Source organism: Phyllobates terribilis, unplaced genomic scaffold, assembly GCF_046119375.1.
Source record: "Phyllobates terribilis strain yellow unplaced genomic scaffold, ASM4611937v1 Scaffold_2__4_contigs__length_985480577, whole genome shotgun sequence".
In the NCBI taxonomy this organism is placed as follows: domain Eukaryota; kingdom Metazoa; phylum Chordata; class Amphibia; order Anura; family Dendrobatidae; genus Phyllobates; species Phyllobates terribilis.
The window spans coordinates 887685060-887707127 of NW_027362762.1; the positions used below are offsets into that span (position 1 = coordinate 887685060).

Genomic DNA, 22068 nt, shown 5'->3' on the forward strand with positions numbered 1-22068 from the left:
TCCTTTTACAGCAGGTTGCCAAGAATGCCAGCTCCGGCGAGCAGCGGGTGCTCCAGAAAGAGATCCGGGCACTGATGCAACGGAAACAAGTGGAACTCTCCGGCGGTGAGATTGGTAGCGTAAGAATGTGTGACCCTTTTCCTATTGCCATGCCCCCAAAAAGTGAAATGATGATTTGGTGCCGGGCAGCTATTGGTCTGAGAGGTAGAGATTACCAGGCAATGGTAGAACCAGTTTACTCAGACAGTAGGCCCACCATTTTGACAGCACGGGGGGTCGTCAATGTACGCCATGGGAGGGTGCCCGTTCGCATAATAAATATCGGGGAGAGGGAAGTGTACCTGCCCCGGTATGCCACGCTAGCCAAATTATATATCACTAATCAAAATTCTATACAATCTGTGGAACCCTTGCCTCCATCTCACCCGGAGGAAGGTAACGGCTCTAAGAAAGACATGGAGGACTGGTGTCAGCAACTACATCTGGGTACTGACTCCACTCCCTCACATCAGAAACAAGGAGTCTATCGGGTGGTTCAAGAGTATGAGAGAGTGTTTAGTAAACACCCGTTAGACTTCGGGCGAGTCAAGGGGGTAGAACATCGCATCCCCACGGGAGATCATCCTCCCATAAAAGAGAGGTATCGACCCGTACCCCCTGCACATTACCAACACGCCAAGGGGATGCTTAGAGACATGAAGGAGGCTGGGGTAATCCGGGATAGTTGTAGCCCCTGGGCAGCCCCATTAGTTTTAGTCAAAAAGAAAGACAACACCATGAGGATGTGTGTAGATTACCGGAAAATCAACCGTATCACACACAAGGATGCGTACCCCTTACCAAGGATAGAGGAGTCATTGGCTGCGTTAAGATCTGCTAACTTCTTCTCTACCTTGGATCTCACTAGCGGGTACTGGCAGGTTCCTGTAGCAGAGGCAGACCGGGAGAAGACCGCATTCACCACCCCGATGGGACTTAGCGAGTTCACCTGCATGCCGTTCGGACTCTGCAACGCACCAGGAACCTTCCAACGCCTAATGGAGTGTTGTCTGGGCCACAGAAACTTCGAGACGGTCCTGTTGTACCTGGACGATGTCATCGTATATTCCAAGACGTATGAGGACCACCTGAAACACCTGGCGGAAGTGTTCGAGGCTCTGGCGAGTTACGGCCTAAAGGTGAAACCCTCCAAGTGTCACCTCCTGAAACCAAAGGTGCAGTACCTGGGACACGTAGTGAGCGCTGACGGAGTGGCTCCCGACCCTGATAAAATCACCGCAATTAAGGAATGGCCAAGCCCCTCCAGCGTAAAAGAAGTGCGGCAGTTCCTCGGGTTGGTAGGCTACTACCGAAGGTTTATTCCCGGTTTCACCAAAAAGGCAGCACCTATGCAGGACCTCCTGATAGGCCAGTCCCGGAAGGCCAAGAACCAGAAGCCGCCCTTCAAATGGGAAGAGCTGGAAGAAGAGTCCTTCCGCCAGCTGAAGATGGCCCTCACGGGGGACGAAATCCTGGCGTACCCGGATTATAGCCAGCCCTTTATCCTCTACACCGACGCCAGTAACATCGGGCTAGGAGCCGTACTGTCCCAGATCCAGCAGGGGAAGGAACGAGTAATCGCCTACGCCAGCCGAAAACTGCGACCCACCGAAAGGAACCCCGAGAATTACAGCTCATTTAAGTTAGAGTTCCTGGCCGTAGTATGGGCAATCACTGAGCGCTTTAAGCATTACCTCGCTTCTTCCCGGTTCACCGTGTACACGGATAACAACCCGCTGACACACCTGGACACGGCAAGACTCGGTGCCCTGGAGCAGAGGTGGATGGCCCGTCTGTCCAACTACGGGTTCACAATTAAATACCGGGCAGGACGCTCCAATACCAACGCGGACGCCCTGTCCAGGATGCCCAACCTGCCGGACGGAGGAGAAGATCCGGAGGGACTGGAAGAAGTTGAACTCCCTGCGTTCCACCGTCATGGGACTATTCAGTATTCCCACCGGGTAAGGAGTAAGCAGGCTGCTATGTTGAACCCCTTACCCCACTACAACTGGGCGGAAACGCAAGACAGCGACCCTGCCGTCCGACTGGTGAAGGAGATGCTGACTCGGCCGGAGGCTCGCCTTGAACCAGACGCTCCGGAGGAAGCCAAACAACTATGGGCAGAGAAGAGTCGACTGTTCCTTTACAAAGGGAAGTTGTGCCGCAGAATGGTTAACTCCCGGACGCATGAATTACTCTGGCAAGTAGTGGTGCCACGAAGAGACGCAGCCATGGTGATGGAGGCATACCACGACGGAGCTGGACACTTTGGGTGGAAAAAGCTGGAGTTCCTGCTGCGCGAGCGGTTCCACTGGGTAGGCATGAGGGGAACCATCGAGAAGTGGTGCAGAGATTGTGGCCCGTGCAACCTGAGAAGGAAGGACCGAGCCAGCCAGAAGACTCCCCTGCAGTCCATCGTCACCCGGCAACCGTTGGAACTGGTAGCCTTGGATCATGTAAAACTGACCCCAAGCAGAAGTGGCTACGTCTACACGTTAACCATCGTGGATCATTACTCCCGGTTCTTGGTTGTCGTCCCCGTCAAGGACTTAACGGCTCAAACAGCAGCTAGAGCCTTCCAGCAGCACTTCTGCCGTCCACACGGGTACCCGGACCAAGTGCTGACGGACCAGGGACCTGCCTTTGAAGCGGAGGTCTTTCAGGAATTCTGCAATCTGTATGGCTGCCGGAAGATAAGGACGACACCCTACCATCCGCAGACTAATGGACTTTGTGAAAAAATGAACCAGGTGGTAATGGATCTTCTAAAAACGTTGCCCCTGGAAGAACGCAGTCTGTGGCCTGAAAAGTTGCCCGATCTGGTGGACCTATACAACCACATCCCGGTAGGTTCCACCAACTGTACCCCGGCTTACCTAATGAGGGCAAGACCTGGTAAGTTACCTGTTGACCTGGAAATGGGAGTCCTGACCCCCGAGGACACTTCACCAGAAACAGACTGGGACACAGAGAGGCAGCAGCAGTACCGGAGAGTACAGGAGAGCGTGGAGCGAAGTCTCTGTCAGGCTAGGGAAAGACAAGAGAAAACTTACAACCAGTATGCTCCCGCTGTTCCCCTGGTACCCGGAGAGCAGGTCTTGAAGAGGAAGAGACGGCTCCACAAGTTGGACGACCAGTGGGAGAAGGACCCGTACACCGTACTGCCCTCAAGCCACGAGAACCCGAAGGTCTGTACCATCAGTAAAGACGGAGGGGAAACCACAGCCATTGTATCCCGGGACCACCTGAAGAAGTGTCCCGAACAACTGAGGAACCCTGAAGAGGAACAAGAAGACCATCGACCCGTGGAAGAAAGGGAAGATATGGTTAGTACCGTGCTCGGGGACTTCCCTCAGTCTTGGACTCAAGTCAATGGTGCAGTTGTGGTACCCGTACTCACCTTCCTCCAACCATCATCCCAAGAACCTACGGAGCAACGGGTAGAGCTGGAAGAACAGCCGGTCCAGGAGGCAGAAGACTCCACACAAGCAGAACAGGAGAATCAACCCTCTGCTTATAGTGAGCCTGCCGTACCCCTAGTGAGACAAAGAGCCGGTAGACAGCTGCCCAGTTTACCCTTGACAGTTCCTACACCCTGTAGTTCAGGGCCAGACAGTCAGCTCCGTAGGTCCACTCGGGCGACTAGAGGCCAATTACCCGCACGCTGGAGAATTTGAAGTGTATAAATTGTTTTATTTATGTTTTTCTGTGTCTTGTTGCTTGTGTATAATTTTGTGTTTCTAGTTATTTTTAGGGATCCTTGGTGGATTTACCGGGAATCCTTGTACATAGTTGGAGCGTAACCCAGGATGGACTAGAGACTGTTAAGGACTCGGGGTAGGACAGACCCCTACCTGGTTACGTCTCCCTGTGTTGGTGAAATGGACACCTTGCTTTCTTCAGAGACTGCACCCGGTTGCGGACACGCCGTAACCATCTTTATATGTTTTCTTATTATATTATTAATGTTTTTGCCTTGTTATGTTTTTCTAAATGTGTTTAGTCCCGGAGTACTAAATTTCACTAGGGGGGAATGTGGCACCCCAAGGGTCTGGTTTTCCACAGTAATGTAATGTTATGTCTGAGAGCAGGTGGGAGGTCCTTTGGTCAGGGATCCTGTGCATGCCACACCTCCTGCCCAGTCTTGGGAGGGGAAGAACTTCCCCTGTATAAACCCGGGGCTGAGGCAGGGTGAGTCAGACAAGTGGAGTAGAGACAAGAAGCAGCATAGGAAACAGCAGAGTCACAAGGAGTCAGGGGCTGGCAGCTGCAGAGCTCGCCCTGACTAAGAAGACTTCTTTCCGGACCCGGAGTCCGAGGCTGTGGGGACTAACTCCTACCCAGCAGCAGAATCCGTCAGGCAGGGGATTTCAGGTCCTCTGGCCCAGAAGCCCGAAGGCACGGTCACACGCGTGGGACCAGCACCGCCATCGTGGAGCGGAAGCCATTAGAAGGCCCCGAGTCACCGGCCATACGGGTGAGCACCACACGGTACACTCAGGGACGTGGGCTACTTACATCAGCTTCTAGCAAGGTAGCCAGAAGAGTACAGTCAGTTTGGGAGGCCTACAACTACGCCTGGCCAGGGGAGATCCCATCTGCTCAAGGACTGACCAGGCCCCGTTCGCTAGCAAGTACTCCGGGAGGGTCTATCGTTGTTACCAGTAAAGACCCTGAACTACACCGTACCGTCTCTGAGTGGTTCCTGCTACCCCCATCATCCACGTCGGCTGCCCTGAGGCCATACCCCTCCCGTTGGGGGTTATACCATCCACGCTGCACCATCCTTCCACCGGCCTCAGCGGTCTGCCCTGCAGCGGCAGCTCCATAGCTGCATTCAACGGGTGGCGTAGTCACCAACCATCTACTGCTAGTACATCGCCGCTCAGTTTGACTCCCTGGGCACGGACCGGGTCGCCGCCACGAGACTACAACCCTCAAGAGATCCGGCTCCGGGTAAGCTCCCGCGTGCGCAACGCAGCGCGACACAGGCCCAGGGGCGCGTCATATGTTTTGGGCAAATTTGTTAAATACAGTGCGCAAATGCAGTGTGTACTGAGCTTACCAAACATATTGGGAAATTAAATAAGACTTACCTTTATATCCTTATTTAGATGATCATCATGCTGAGATAGTTCTCCGGCAACTACAACACAAGAAATTACATATTAAGTTTTGTTATTTGGCCAGTACACCACTGAAAAGTTGAAAACAAAAAAAAATGTTTTTTTTTCATCTTTTTGCATTTCCTTTTTGTAAAGGGGTTAATTTTTATTTAGCAAAGACAAAAGAAAATTCTCAACATTTCAGCCATTTAAATGTGACCATCTACTTCACAAAATCTGCATACTGCAAAATTTTATTTTATTTTTGTTTGCTAACTTGTCTTACTAGTCTAATTTTCCACCAGTACAAGCGACACCAATGCAATGCCCTGTTGCAGTTTTGAACATTTCTAGTTAAAGAGGTTGTCCACTACTTTTACATTGATGGCCTATCCTTAGGAAGGATACTTGTAAGTACTTACTTACCGAGCTGGTACTTACTTGTAGTGGCAGCCAATGGGTGCTGCACATCCACCTCCTAATCAAATGAACAGGAGGCGGAGGTGCAGTGCCCTGCGGCAGCCACTGGAAGTAGACGGCCAGCTTGGCAAGTAAGCACTACTGGCCGGAGGCTGCCGACGCCGTTAACAGTTGATCCGCAGGGGTGCCAGGTGTCGGACTCCGGTCGATCAGACATTGCAGGCCTATTCTAGGGATAGGCCACCAGTGTAAAAGTAGTGGACAATCTCTTTAACTCCTTTATGGGGAAGAAGAGACTTGAATTTTGTTAACAAAATGAAATAAGAAAACAAAATACACATTTATCCTTTTACATACCTGTTTTACTAGTCCAATTTGACAACCTTACGTGTCCCAACAATACTGCTGGCTTTTGGCAGATTTAGCTTTTTGGGCGTGCACCTACCTATCAACATAGCTTTTTTGGTGAAGGCCTTTTTGTCAAGGGGGAAAGAGCAATGTTTAAAAATAAATAAACAAAAGTCTAGCCATCCAATTTAATAATCATACATCCCATAACATTACTGCAGGCTATTGACTCATTTTGCTTTCTGGCGTGAACATACCTGCCATTTTATTTTACGTCCTTTTGTAAATTTTCATAATAACAAAAATAAAAAAAATAAATAAAATAGATCTAAACATTTGACTATACAGGAAGGCCTGTGTTAACACAACCGTTTAAGTAGTCAAATTTGAGACCCATAGATGCAGCACCAATACTACAGATGGGCTATTGTTGCATTAGGCCTTTTGGGTGTCTTGTGTCACCTACGAAGAATTTTTTGTTGATTTCTTTTTGTAAAGGTTTGAATAAGCATAGTTAAACATTTTTGGAAATATTATACAGTACTTGTGTACAAAATGCTTGAGAAAAGCAAAAATAGTACTGGCAATGGGTGAGGAATTTTATAAGGAAGAAATCCGATACCACGGCTAAGAATATACGGTCAGCAGCACCACATCCACCACTGGCACCAACTATTTAGGTAATTGTACTACCAAACAATTGGCCTCCTTTACCTCTGGCAAGCGTACTAGTAAGGAGGAAGTGGAGGGGGAATGGAATATATGGAACATCACTTGTTTCAGTGACAGCAGGATGATGATACTTCTGACAGCAACACCATCAGTTTGAGTTAGTGTTCTGCACAGTCCACCTCTTCCACCTCCGTAGCATTTTGTCTTTTACATAGTGGACTTTTAATTCTGTCAATGACACCTAGTCTGCTAACCACAGCACCTCTGAGGGCTAAGAAAGATATTTAATCCTTTAAAGCCCGACCAAAAATATCCTGTGAAAGGTTTAAAAATACCAACTACTTTTCTACAGAGCCTCCTCACTTCAAGGGCCTAAACGTAATTTAACTTTATCATAACATTATTTAACTTTATCATAAATAAAATGTTAATTTTTAATACTTTGTTGAGCATCCTTTGCAGGCAATGACGGCCCGAAGTCTGGAAGCCATGGACGTGAACAAATGCTGGGTTTCCGCCTTTGTGATGCTTTTCCATGCCTTTATTGCAGCTGACTTCAGTTATTGCTTGTTAGTGGGTCTTTCTGCCTTGAGTTTTGTCTTAAGCGTTTGAAATGAATGCCCGATGGGGTTGAGATCTGGTGATTGACTCGGCTATTTCAGAATAATCCACTTTTTTGTCTTAAAAAACTTCTGGATTTTCTTCACAGTATGTTATGGATAATTGTCCATCTGTATTTCGAAGCATCTGCAAACAGGTACACGGATGCAACAGCGCAGACAATAAGGAGACCGTGATACTTAACAATCAACTTATATATTACATATCTATAATATAACGCTACAAGCGTCCCTCTGTCTGAAGCCTTTATAGACTGCGCAAGCGCGACATGCCTGCGTGGTCTGGCTCCAGACAGAATCGCATTGAGCCGTTACTGGTAAGAGGAGTGTATATGGCGCCGGAGATCACGGTATGCGTAGAACAGGACACAGCAGCGCTGGAGCATAGGGAAGAAAGGTGAGTATAAGTGGTTTTTTTTGTATGTGTGCAGCGTGAAAGAGATGAGGGGTGCCATATATACCAGGATTGAGAGGTGAGGAGGCCACACATACCAGGATCGGGGGAAGAGGGGGCCACACACACCAGGATTGGGGGATGAGTGGTACCATACATATCAGGATTGAGGGGGTGAGGGGTACATTGCATACCAGGATTGGGGGGTGAGGGGACCATGCATACCAGTATTTGGGAGGAGAGGACCATGCATACCAGGACTGGGGGATGAGGGGTCCCATGCATACCAGGATTGGGGGGTGAGGGGATCATGCATACCAGGATTGGGGATAAGGGGACCATGCATAACAGGATTGGGGATGAGGGGTGCCATGCATACCAGCATTGGGGATGAGGGGTACCATGCATACCAGAATAGGGATGAGGGGCACCATGCATACCAGGATAGGAATAAGGGTTCCATGCATACCAAGATGAGGGATGGGGTGCCATGCATACCAGGATGAGGGGTACCATGCATACCAGAATAGGGATGAGGGGTACCATGCATACCATGATTGGGGGATGAGGGGTACCATGCATACCAGAATAGGGATAAGGGGTACCATGCATACCAGGATTTAGGGATGAGGGTACCATGCATACCAGGATTGGGGGTGAAGGGACCATGCATACCAGGATTGGGGATGCAGGGTGCCATACATACCAGGATAGGGAAGAGGGGTGCCATGCATACAAGGATAGGGATGAGGGTTGCCATGCATACCAGGATAGAGATGAGGGGTACCATGCATACCATGATTGGGGGATGAGGGGTACCATGCATACCAGCATAGGGATGAGGGGTACCATGCATACCAGGATTTGGGGATGAGGGTACCATGCATTCCAGGATTGGGGGGTGAGGGGACCATGTGTAGCACCCTGAGGATTCGGCTGCTACAGGGGTATTGCACCTCAACCCAGAGGTGTGATATTCCACTCCCGGGTAAGGATGGAGTGTGGACCTGAGCTCGGTAGGCTGCATGCACTACACACATCCCATTTCCGAGGGGCAGGCCGACGGTACTCCCACTTAGAAATGTGCAGGTACGACCGAGTCTGTTCCTGGCTGGAGTGGGAGGGGGGTGGTACATCCCAAGTAGTGTAGGGGCAGATAGGGGGAGCAGCCTGGGTAAAGATAGGAGCTCATTGGGTGCTGGTCACCTGAGCTCACACATAGAGGGAGTATATAAGGTGGGCACCATCTTAGATCAGGGTCAGTCTGTCAGAGTCAGTAAGAAGCAGAGGTCCAGATGAGCCTGCAGAGAGAGAGTGGAGCAGAGAAGGAAAGACCCAGAGGGGGAAAAAGAAAGGACTCTGAGAACCCAAATTCAATCCCCGGGTGAAGAGTCGGCAATAGGGTACCGGATCCCAAACTGGTGGGGGCAAAAGCACACCCTAGCCAGAGACCGGAGGCCGTGGGCAGCGTCTGCCACGGCCACCCACCACATCCACCCCGAAGGCAAACCACGTGGAGGGTCAGGGAACCCAAGGCCAAGGGTCTCCCAACAGAAGGCCCGAGGGAGCTGGACCTAGGTGGATCACTAGTGGGGACGGCCAGAGGAAAGGACAGAAGGAGAGCTCAGGGTCACGCTCCGGACTTGTTTGGGGGTTTGCTGAATCCAGGACCTGGTGGACGCAGCACGGCTCGGGTGGTCACTTGAAGCTGGAGTGACCGGAACATCAGCAGTGAGTAAATACCCTAAACTGCACAACCCGACTCTGTCTTCACTTAACATCTACGCTGCACCACCACAACCCCCATCCTCTGCACCTGACCCCCTGAGGCTATACCCCACCCGTTGGGGGTTATACTACCAAAAGCTGCACCAACACCATCAGCCTCAGCGGACCCTGCTGCAGCGGCGGCCATAGTGACCGCAATACAACGGGTGGCATAGTCGACAATAAAGAACTTAATAACATCTGTAGGACTGCCACATACAACTGAGCTTGACACCCTGGGCACGGACCGGGTCACAGCCACTCGGCGACTACAACTCCCATCTGATCCGGCTCCGGGTATTCCCCCTAAAGAATATGGCCCGGGGGGGTGCGTCAACTTTGGCGTAGTCGGCAGGATTACGTGCCCGCAACAACCGGGTACTGTGTGCCTGAAGAAAAGAACAAGTTTACCTCAAAAAGAAGTCTCCTGCCGGTTCCGGAGGGTCCCCGCCATCGGACTCCATCACAGATCGATTCCCGCCGGTTGTCCGCCATTAACAGCTTTTTCCCGCCATCTGCAGAGTTTCCCGCCACTGGGAGACGATTCCCGCCATTTCCAAAGGTTTCCCGCCTTGTCAGAGCGGACGCCATTATGGGCGTACCAGAGGATGGCAAGAGGCCGCCTCCCATCGTGGGCCAGGACCGAAAATGGCGCCAAAAGTGGAAACCGCCCCCACCAACAGAGACTGTGATGCTAGAGGTGTCTGTCAGCGTGAAAGAACTGCCCCTGGAGCTGACAATCACCAAGTGGCCCCGGGACCGCCCTCGAAGTGGGAGGACTGAGAAGAAGAGAACAAAGATGGGTGCCGCCTGGAGCAGTCTGGAGAGAGCGCACCCGGAGGCAAGAAGCCTGGAGAAGAGTATCGGAGGAGCTTACCCGGAGATGGCGAGAAAGCAGAGCAGCACCGGCCCGTTGGCCAGGAGCCTGCTAGAAACAGAGGAGGGAGAGCAGAGCAGCACCGGCCCGCTGGCCAGGAGCCTGCTGGAAACAGTGGAAGGAGAGCAGAGCAGCACCGACCCGTTGGTCAGGAGCCTGCTGGAAGCAACAACCCCACTAGGCCTAGTGGAGGTCCTAGCACAGCTCCCCCGAGACCGGGAGTGTGCACAGACCGCTCTGGAGGGCCTCGCAAGGAGAATGGCCCGGGTGCAGCGAGAGACGTTGGCGGCGTGGAGCCGTGAGATGGCCCAGCAGACCGAGACCTGTCAGCGGAGCACGCCACCCGAGACGAGGAGACAGACCGCCTCTGAGGATGGCGCGGGAGGACTGAAGGCCGGAGACGGCGCCGAGAAGGGAGCCGAACGAGTGGAGGCAGGTAAAGGGGACGTCTCTACCCCAAACCAGGAAACCGCGTACCTGCCCCAGCTCCCCGTCGCAGAGCCCGAAGTCTATCCTGCCGCGCCCGTAATCGCCACGCCACTGCCGCAGACTAGGCCTCAAACGGGAGCCGCGACCCCTGTGACGTCACACGCCTCGACCCCGAGCGTGACCAAGCAGGAAGTACCATCGGCCTGGTCGCAAGGCCTAGTACCCCCGGGCGCCGCAACACCAACAGCGCCCCCTACCTCCGCGGAGCCACCGGCCTGGTCGCAGGGCCAAGTAGCCCAGGGCGCCGCCATCCTTACGGTGCCCTTCACCTTCCAGATACCCCAGGTCTGGCCGCAAGGCCCGGGCAATCCGGGCGCTAACACCACCGCGCCCATAAGACCAAGAGTGCCGCACCTGGGAGAGGACCTGTTTACCCAACACACATGCCCGGATGGGCAGCCTTTCATCTGGCTCCAGGAATATCATGAACTGGAACGGCAGAGGAAGGCTGGGGCCATGTGTGCACCCCTGATCCTGGCTCCACAGCCCGTAAAGAGGATCTCGCCCCCGCTAGAAGAGGCCCAATTTGAGTGGGACCCCACCGGAGAAGATCTCATGGGGTTCACTCAGGAGACTCGGGCAGCTGCAGCGGAGCGTGCTGAGTGCTGCCGCCAACAACTCGAGGTCTTTGAGAGGGAGCGGAGAGAGAGGCGGGTCCGGGAACAGCAAGCTCAAATAAGGAGCGCGGAGCAGAAGAGCCGGGCCAGGAGAGACCCCCGTGCAGCGCATAGTCCCCGCACCACCGGGACTGTGATCAAGTTTAACATGCAGCATGGGTGGGGCTTCATCCGAGACCACCGCACCCCAGGCGACGTCTTCGTAACCAGGAGAGACGTTGAATCCCACCTACCGGAGGGACACAGAGGTCGTGACCTTTACATCGGGGACGAGGTCACCTTCACCCGGCACAAGTGTGCCAAAGGACCCTACGCCCTCCATGTGCATCGCCTGACGGAGGAAGAGCTGCGGTGTGAGGAGGAAGAACAAGAGGACCCGGACGGGTCTGAAGCTAAAGGTAACCACAAAGAAAGAGCAGGAGGACGTCGTCGTTAAGTACGGCAGAGTAGAGGCTGTACATAGTTACCCGTCGGGGTACCAAAGAAACTGTTGCTGATAATATAGTCCCCGTTGGGACCAGCATGTGTGAACTGTTTACCCGTTTATCCCTTAAATCCCACTGACCGAGGACTGAGAGCGGTCATTCCTCCCTAATACCTGGCCGAGGACTGAGAGCGGCCATATCCCCTGTATATAGTTGCGCATCCTAAAGCGCTCCCTACTGGTTTTACAGGAAAGCCACGAGTTTTTCAAGAAAAGACTGTCGCACTTTACCCGGTCACACGTTGCACAGTGACCGGAGGAGAAGCAGAGGCGACGAGAATGTTATTTATATGAAAAGTTTTCTGATATATATATGATATTTTATATGTTTTTACTATGTCGTTATATGAAAAAATTTGTATGTTTTGTGGTGTTTTGTTCTTACAGCCCGAGGACGTGCTGTGATTTACCAGGGGGGAATGTAGCACCCTGAGGATTCGGCTGCTACAGGGGTATTGCACCTCAACCCAGAGGTGTGATATTCCACTCCCGGGTAAGGATGGAGTGTGGACCTGAGCTCGGTAGGCTGCATGCACTACACACATCCCATTTCCGAGGGGCAGGCCGACGGTACTCCCACTTAGAAATGTGCAGGTACGACCGAGTCTGTTCCTGGCTGGAGTGGGAGGGGGGTGGTACATCCCAAGTAGTGTAGGGGCAGATAGGGGGAGCAGCCTGGGTAAAGATAGGAGCTCATTGGGTGCTGGTCACCTGAGCTCACACATAGAGGGAGTATATAAGGTGGGCACCATCTTAGATCAGGGTCAGTCTGTCAGAGTCAGTAAGAAGCAGAGGTCCAGATGAGCCTGCAGAGAGAGAGTGGAGCAGAGAAGGAAAGACCCAGAGGGGGAAAAAGAAAGGACTCTGAGAACCCAAATTCAATCCCCGGGTGAAGAGTCGGCAATAGGGTACCGGATCCCAAACTGGTGGGGGCAAAAGCACACCCTAGCCAGAGACCGGAGGCCGTGGGCAGCGTCTGCCACGGCCACCCACCACATCCACCCCGAAGGCAAACCACGTGGAGGGTCAGGGAACCCAAGGCCAAGGGTCTCCCAACAGAAGGCCCGAGGGAGCTGGACCTAGGTGGATCACTAGTGGGGACGGCCAGAGGAAAGGACAGAAGGAGAGCTCAGGGTCACGCTCCGGACTTGTTTGGGGGTTTGCTGAATCCAGGACCTGGTGGACGCAGCACGGCTCGGGTGGTCACTTGAAGCTGGAGTGACCGGAACATCAGCAGTGAGTAAATACCCTAAACTGCACAACCCGACTCTGTCTTCACTTAACATCTACGCTGCACCACCACAACCCCCATCCTCTGCACCTGACCCCCTGAGGCTATACCCCACCCGTTGGGGGTTATACTACCAAAAGCTGCACCAACACCATCAGCCTCAGCGGACCCTGCTGCAGCGGCGGCCATAGTGACCGCAATACAACGGGTGGCGTAGTCGACAATAAAGAACTTAATAACATCTGTAGGACTGCCACATACAACTGAGCTTGACACCCTGGGCACGGACCGGGTCACAGCCACTCGGCGACTACAACTCCCATCTGATCCGGCTCCGGGTATTCCCCCTAAAGAATATGGCCCGGGGGGGTGCGTCACATGCATACCAGAATTGGGGGTAAAGGGACCATGCATACCAGGATTGGGGATGCGGGGTGCCATACATACCAGGATTGGGGGATGAGGGGTCCCGTGCATACCAGGATGGGGATGAAGGGTGCCATGCATACCAGGATAGGGATGAGGGGTGCCATGCATACAAGGATAGGGATGAGGGTTGTCATGCATACCAGGATAGAGATGAGGGGTGCCATGCATACCAGGATAGTATGGGGTGACATGATGGGGTAGCACAAATACCAGGATGGGGGCAGCACAAATACCATGATGGGGGGCAGCACATACCAGCATGGGAGACCATATACCAATAAAAATGCTCTCCACCCGGGAATAGAATGGGTTCAATAGCTAGTATATATTTATATATGCATACACGTAGGCACATTGTCCAGAGTAACAAGAACAATGACAGTACAGTAAAATATGGCACAACCAGACACAGTAACACAATTAAACAGGAAATCTATACAGTAATATATATAATATAAGCACACTCTGCTTTATATTTACAGTTAAGGGACTACTGCCATAGGTATTGGCTAGACCTAAGTCCCCAACCTAATGGGTATCACTCTCGCTACTGGGCCCATCACTTTTATCTTTCTTTAAGAGGCTCAAAACGTCACACAGGCCTTATCATGGGTGATGTTAGGTCGTAAGTCCCGGATTGGTCAGTTACTTGGTACACAGTATGCTCATCACACTACCAGCTTAGTTCCCTGAAGCATGGCCCCAGCCCACACTCTGTAGCGTATGTCTATGCTGGAAATAACAGATCACTCAAACATCCTTCCTCTTCAGCCTGATCTCCCTTTCAGCCCTGGCTTAGCCTACATGCCTTGAATCTCCTGGATTTGCTCTCTCATCTCAGGCCCTGACTCGGCTCACTCAGCTTGGATCTCCTGGGTCTGGTCTCTCGTCTCTTCACTCATAGCTGACTATTCGGACTGGCTCTTCACTCAATTCTATTTTCTCATAATCATGGCTATAAGCCAGCTTGTTCTTGCGTAAATCCATCCAGCTACAGGTTCAGGTGCAAACTCCTCCCCTTCCTTTCCTTCCCTGTTTTTTTATAATTATTAACTCCGCTACAGTTAACATCTGACCAGGTGTCTTTTCCAAACTGTACCATAAGGGAATATGTATTTCACTCTTGGGTTCTTACTACTTTAATTATTTTTGCTTCCACTTTCTTTATAGTCTTTGACCAGCAAATGGTGGTGTTTGCTTGCAGCTACACTGTTAGGCACTAACTCCATGTGCCTTCTCTCTTGTCCATCTCCAATCAACCTTGCTGCATTTGGATGAATATGAGTAGAAAGTATAGCCCTGTCCACTAAAATGTCATCTGGCTGGTTCTGTCTTCAGTAACATAGTCAATAAACACTAGTGACCCAGTGCCATTGGAAGCATGCATGCCCATGCAATCACACTGCCTCCACCAAGTTTTACAGAGAATGTGCTATGCTTTGGATCATGACTTGAGCCATTCCAAACATTGTACATACTTTCTACTTATCATCATTCTGGTACAAGTTGGTCTTAGTTTAATCTGTCCAAAGAATGCTTTTCCAGAAGTAAAGTGGCTTCTTTATATTTTTTTTTGGCAAAGACTAATCTGGCTTTTATATTTTTTAAGAATGGTTAATGGTTTGCACCTTGTGGTGAACCCTCTGCATTTGATTTCATGAAATCTTCTCTTTATGGTAGACGTAGATACTGAACATCTACTTCCTGCAGAGTGTTTTTCACTTGGGTGAAAATTGTCAAGGTTTTTTTTTTCACCATGGAAATGATTCTGCGATCATCCACCACTGTTGTCGTCTGTAGATGTTAATTTTTTTTAGTTCCCAAGCTCACTAGTGTACTTTTTTTTGCAGAATGTACCAAACTGCTTGTTTGGCCTCTCTTAACATTCCTGCTACTTCTTTAATGAATTTCTTGATTTTTTTCAGCCTAATGATAGTCTCTTTCATTTCCATTGAGAGCTTCTTTAACTGCATGTTGGTTGGTTCACAGTAACTGCTTCAAAATGAAAATGCAACACCTGGAGCTTCACACCTTCTGCCTGCTTAATTGATGATGTATTAACGAGGGAAAAGTCAATACAGCCCATTAAAGAGCCTTTGAAAAAACTGTGCAATTATTTTTGGACCCTAACAAAAAGAGGTAGCTACAAATATTGTTTGCACTTAAACACCATATTGATTATATAATAGTATCTTTAATATGTTTTGGTAACTAGTAGGGGGCACCACCATGGGGACTAGGTTCACGCCCCGCTATGCCCTCTATGTGGGGAGGTGGGAAGACACGACCATCCACCTTGGTGGTGTGCTGCGCGCGAACCTGGTCCTATGACATAGGTTCATAGATGATATTCTATTCATCTGGTCAGGTGACCAAGTGTGCCTCCAGGAATTCCTTCGGGATATAAATATCAATTCCTTTTACTTAAACTTCACCTCCACCACTATTACCACATCTATTAACTTCCTCGATCTGAATGTTTATATTGAAGATGGTGAAATCTACACATGTACGTACTATAAACCCACAGACGCTAACAGCTATATTTCTACCTAGAGCTGTCACCTCCCTAGTTGACTCTTAAACGTGCCACATAGCCAATATCTGGGATTACACCGTAACTGCTCGAAGAATCAGGATTTCAAACAGGAATCTGACGCCCTAACTAAAAAAATTCTAGAAAAGGGCTATGATGTACAATTCCTGGCTAACACTATGAACTCAGTAGCGTCCATACCGAGGGAATAACTGCTAACAAACCACCCCACCACCAAAAATAGTGGAAAAACATTGGCATATTTTATAAAATGACAAGGTTATTGGCAATCAAATCCAAACCAAACAAAAGTTTATTTTTAAAAAGGCCCGCAACCTGGGCAGTTTTATAGCGCCTACAGTGAAAAACCACCCACCATTAAAATATTTTCTCACTCCATTTAATCAGAAGATAAAAGTTTTTTTCCCATGCATCAAATGCAAAATGTGCAAAACCCTACATCCACTAAAAAAGAAAACCATTAGCCATGGGGAAAATATATATCCAATCTCAGATTTCATAACATGCACTACCCCAGGATTCATTTTTGGACTAAAATACCCCTGTAATAAATTGTATGTCGGACGGACAAAATGGCCCATGAATGTAAGAATTAACGAGCATCTTTGCAATATCAAACACAAATTTATGGGCCACTCACTCTCAAAACATTTTCTGGAAAAACACAATGGATCCACTCAAGGGATCCAAGTGACAGGCATTCAAGTTGTCCAAAAACATTGGCGACTAGGGGACTTTATTAAACTGATGTCCCGCATTGAGAGCCAGTGGATTTTTAAACTAAATACCCTTATGCCTAAAGGACTGAACAGTGAAATTGAAATATTTGCCTTTAATGAATAATCACATGACCCAGCTCCCATTCAGTATAAAAGGCATCCCATATGTGTATTGGACCATCACTGAGGAAGGAAGAAGTGGCTTCCGAAACGCGTTGGAATTGGTCCATACCAGCCCCCGTATTGCCTGAGTCATATGCTCATCATGTGACGCCATGTCATACATGTCCTACAGGTGCTGCCGGATCCGAACTGTGCAACACGGGCATCTTCAAGAGTATGCAGGTAATGGACGTCACCAGCCGGGACTCCGCTGTTGCTCCTGCTACCCACCAGCCAGCGTCTGTACGATCCACCCCTGGATGCAACGAGCAACTACTGCATATCAGCGGCACCAGACGGCATAGCCAGTGCCGCCCACTCTACCAACCCTGCACTTCTCAAAAGAAGACTCTTCAACATCTACAGACTGCCAGAAACAGGTCAGTCACAACGAACCCATCTACAGTACACGCTGCCGAGGGATCCCCTCACCAGCCAATCTACCACCACAGTACTACCCAGGACTATCGGAGTACTGCACGTATAAGGTATTTCAACACTCAGATACCTCCTATTACCACTAGCAGTCCCGACCTATTGGGAGTTACACTTTCAGCCCACCAGGTGATACCCCTTCCTAAACCACTCCCCCCTTTTTCCTTGCCCTCTTTTAACAACGAATACATCCAAACCTATCCTTGCAACCCCGGAACCTTTTGCCTGAACCGGGTACCAATTCGTCCTGACTAGAGATGAGCGTTGTTCGGCTCAAACTGTTCGCCAATCTCAAATTCGAGCTGTTTTGGGCGGTGTTCGAGCCGTTCGGCGAACACGAACGATTTGAGAAAAATTCGGCTGTTCGAGGTTATGTTCGATAACTGTTCGTGCACCAAAATCATAACTGGATTTTTTCTCAGTAATGATGAAAATTAATGTTAATACGCAGTTTGAGTGTACAGCGGGGCGGGGGGAGGGGCAGGGGATGGATCTCAGCAGGAATAATGAGGATCTCCATTTTTTTTTCTCTTTCCCGCATTTACAGTGGGGAGGTGCAATCTGTCAGCCTATCAGCAGCGCACACACGGAGCGAAGTGCTTTTTTTCACACAAGCAAGGGCATGTGTCATTGGCAGTGTATGTCACAATAGGCATGTTGAGAAGGGGAAAAAAAGGTTGTGTCCGTGGGGTAGGTTTTAAAGCAACAGTAACATCTGCAGAAGAAAGACCATCTTCCAGCCAAACTAAAATGTCTACTTCTTTTAGCGGACAATGTGATAAGATCTCTTTCTTACGGCAACGCCAATCGCTACAAATTCCAGATGAGGCACAAAAACAGCAGGTGCTTCAACGGATATCAAGTGTTCCTTTAAGTGGGCTCTCCTCCACATCAAATTCAACATCACAAATACTCCAGTCCTCAAAGGTGTCACCCCAATCGTAATTGCTTCCTCACAGTTCCAAATCTCCAGCTGCCCGTCTGAGTATGAGGTAGAACAGATGGTTGAGTCTGCAGAGCTGTTTACTCATACTATAGCCTGGGAATCAGAGGTCGGCTCCAGAGATTCTGTGAATCCAGATGAGGAAATGATCGGCACTGATGCCCAGAATCTTTATGAGTTGGATCCAGGACCAGACGCTGAAGGTTCTGACCATAATGTAGACCCTCATTCCCAAACTGTAACTCCTGTTGGTGGAAACAATGAGGAAGACGATGATGAGACTCAAATACCTGATTGGAGCGACAACTTTAGTTTTTTGTCAGGGCAGGAACAGGTTGGCTCTGAGGACGACGGGTGTGATAACGCACAGGGTGATGATGATGAGGTTGGAGATCCCACTTACTGTAAACCCACAGTCAGCCAGTCGATGAGGTCAGCAGAGGAGGTGGAGGAGAATGCTAGTGACAACGAGGTCAGGTTGCGCCTTCCTGGACAGAGACGTAGTACTGGAAGCACGTCAACAACTGCATCCTCAAACACAACTCTGCCTCTCACCACAAGTCGTGGTGGCTCTTCAGGTCGCATGGGTGCTAAGCCTTGCATAGCCTGGGCATTTTTTCAGATCGATAAAGATGACCCAACTCGTGTTATCTGTAACATTTGTCAGCAAAAGCTAAGTAGAGGCCAAAAAATACATAGTTTGAGTACTTCATGCATGAACCGGCACATGGACATGAAGCATAAGTTGCAGTGGGAAGCTCACTGTGCTACAATGTGGCCTAGCCGGCCGGGCCAGCCACCATCTGCCATATCTTGTGCATCCGCGGCTTCTTCATCCTCTGTGACTGGGGGGACAGCAGTCATCGTGATTGGCAGGTCATCATTTTCTTTGGAGGTGGTAACACCAGCTGGTGTTGAGCGCTGTCCGACATCGATAGCACCACCTTTGGATCAAGGCAACCTAACATGTCCGCCTGCATCTTCCTCACAGACCGGCAGTTTGCCGGGGACACCTTATCAACCCCATCTAAGCACAATAGCCAGCCCTCGGTCCCTCAGATGTGGACAAGTAAAAGACCATTTCCTCCTAGCCATGAGAAAGCTAAGAGGTTGAATTTCACCATCTGCAAGCTCTTGGCTACAGAAATGCTGCCTTTCCGCCTGGTGGACACAGAGGATTTTCGAGACCTTATGTCCGTCGCAGTGCCCCAGTACCAGATGCCCAGTCGGCACTACTTCTCAAAGAAAGGTGTGCCTGCGCTCCACCAGCATGTCGCACACAACATCATCGCTTCTTTGAGAAACTGTGTGTGACAGGGTGCATTTCACCACAGACACTTGGACGAGTAGGCATGGACAGTGGCATTACATGTCGCTGACTGGGCACTGGGTAACTATGGTGACAGCAGGACAAGGGGCTGCTGTCCAAATCTTGCCGTCCCCACGAGTTGTGCGTCAATCCTCTTTATCTCAAAGTTCCTCCACTGCTTCTGCCTCCTCAACCTCCTCTCGGTCCTCCACCTGCACCCAAAGCCTGTCTGGTCATGCCACAAGCTTTCTAACTGCGCAGAAGGGATCCTGCAGACCTCCTTACTATGCTGGCAGTAGGGCTCAACGTCATCAATGTCTGGGAAATGCGAGTCACACAGCTGAGGAGTTGTGGTCAGCTCTGGAGAACCAATTTCATGAATGGTTGTCTCCACTGGACCTGAAACCAGGGAAGGCCGTGTGCGACAATGCTGCAAACCTGGGTGTGGCCCTTCGCCGGGGCAATGTCACACACGTGCCTTGTATGGCTCACGTGTTGAAACTGGTTGTCCAGCAATTTTTAGCCCACTATCCCGGACTAGATGGCCTTCTGCAGAGGGCACGGTCACTGTGTGCTCACTTCCGCCGTTCGCATCCCGCAGCTCAGCGACTTACATCTCTACAGAAGTCGTTGGGCCTGCCACTTCACCGGCTAAAATGCGATGTGCCTACCCGGTGGAATTCAACTCTGCACATGTTACAGCGACTGTGGCAGCACCGACAAGCCCTGGTGCAATACGTTCTGACGTATAGCTTGGGCCAATGGGATCCAGAGGTGGGGCAAATCACGCTGGAGAAGTGGTCTCAGATCAGGGACCTATGCACCCTTCTACACAGTTTTGAAATGGCGACGAAGAAGTTTAGTGCTGACGATGCCATTATCAGCATGACTATTCTGGTGATTTACATGCTGGAACACATGTTAAACAGAATTCGGAGTCAGGTGGTGGCACAAGAGGAGGTGGAGGAAGTAGAGGAGGAGGAGTTGTATGCGGAAGGGCTAACATCTGCAAGGTCCAGACGGTCGGCAGCACCAAGGCAGCAGGCATGTGAGGGTGGGGGAGATGGTTTTACCAGGGCGCATGGTAGCAGCCAAACTAGTGAGGAAGGTACAGGAGCCCAGGAAGAAGTGGAGGACGAACTGATGGAAGACTCATCAGATGAGGGAGACCTTGATCACATTTCTGTTGTGCGAGGTTGGGGGGAGAGGACAGAGGAAGGAAGCATGATTGTTACCTCGCCACCAACACAACAGGGACTTGGTGCTCCTGGATGTGCAACACACATGAGTGCCTTCTTGCTGCACTACCTGCAACATGACCCTCGAATTGTGAGAATTAGAAATAATCCTGACTACTGGGTTGCCACACTGTTAGATTCCCGGTACAAAAGTCAATTTGCAGAAATTATTCCTGCCATAGAAAGGGATGCACGCATGTAGGAGTATCAGCAGAAACTGTTGCAGAATCTTACATGTGCTTTTCCACAAAACACCAGTGGTGCACGTAGTGAATCTCACAGTTCCAACTTGCCAACAGTGGGACCGTCGAGTGTTCAGCACTCAAACCGTAACAGAAACACAGTATCTGCTGGTAACATCAATTTTGCGGAATCATTTCACCACTTTTTTAGCCCATCCTTTGCAAAGCCACAGGAGACAAGAAGTCTGACACATAGTCAATGCCTAGAAACGATGGTACAGGAGTATCTCCAAGTAAACATTGAAGCCATGACTGTGTCACTGGACCCTTGCTCTTTTTGGGATTCCAATCTGGATAAATGGCCGGAGCTAGCCACTTACGCCTTGGAGATCTTGTCATGCCCCGCAGCCAGCGTTCTGTCTGAACGTGTGTTCAGCGCTGCTGGTGGTGTGCTGACAGATAAGCACACGCGGCTCTCCACTGATAATGTAGACAGACTCACGTTTATAAAGATGAACAAATCATTGATCCGAAACGACTTTTCTACCCCTGTGTCATCCTGGGGAGAGTAAAAGCTTGATGATTGGTTAAAATCACCTCACCAACCATTTTAAGCTTTCAAATTACTAATCATGTTTATCTGTATCTTGGCTGGAAAATTATTTGGGCTTTGTAGCAGTGTACAGTACTGATTCTATTAGGCCATCTATACTAAGCTCCACCAGATTTAAAATTACTAATCATGTTTATCTGTATCTTGGCTGGAAAATAATTTGGGCATTGTAGCAGTGTGCAGCACTGATTCTATTAGGCCATCTATACTAAGCTCCACCAGATTTAAAATTACTAATCATGTTTATCTGTATCTTGGCTGGAAAATAATTTGGGCTTTGTAGCAGTGTGCAGTACTGATTCTATTAGGCCATCTATACTAAGCTCCACCAGATTTAAAATTACTAATCATGTTTATCTGTATCTTGGCTGGAAAACAATTTAGGCTTTGTAGCAGTGTGCAGTACTGATTCTAT

At 50.0% G+C, this 22068-nt stretch overlaps 1 protein-coding gene across 3 annotated transcripts in view; it reads right to left on the minus strand.

Annotated features, from left to right (window-relative positions):
- LOC141253043 (uncharacterized) overlaps positions 1-22068 on the minus strand; it is a 160458-nt gene that overhangs the window by 51234 nt on the left and 87156 nt on the right. For all 3 annotated transcript variants that reach the window (XM_073670805.1, XM_073670807.1, XM_073670804.1), the window contains one exon: positions 5139-5188. In XM_073670805.1, the coding sequence (XP_073526906.1) occupies positions 5139-5188 (50 nt within the window). The remainder of the gene's footprint in view (positions 1-5138; positions 5189-22068) is intronic.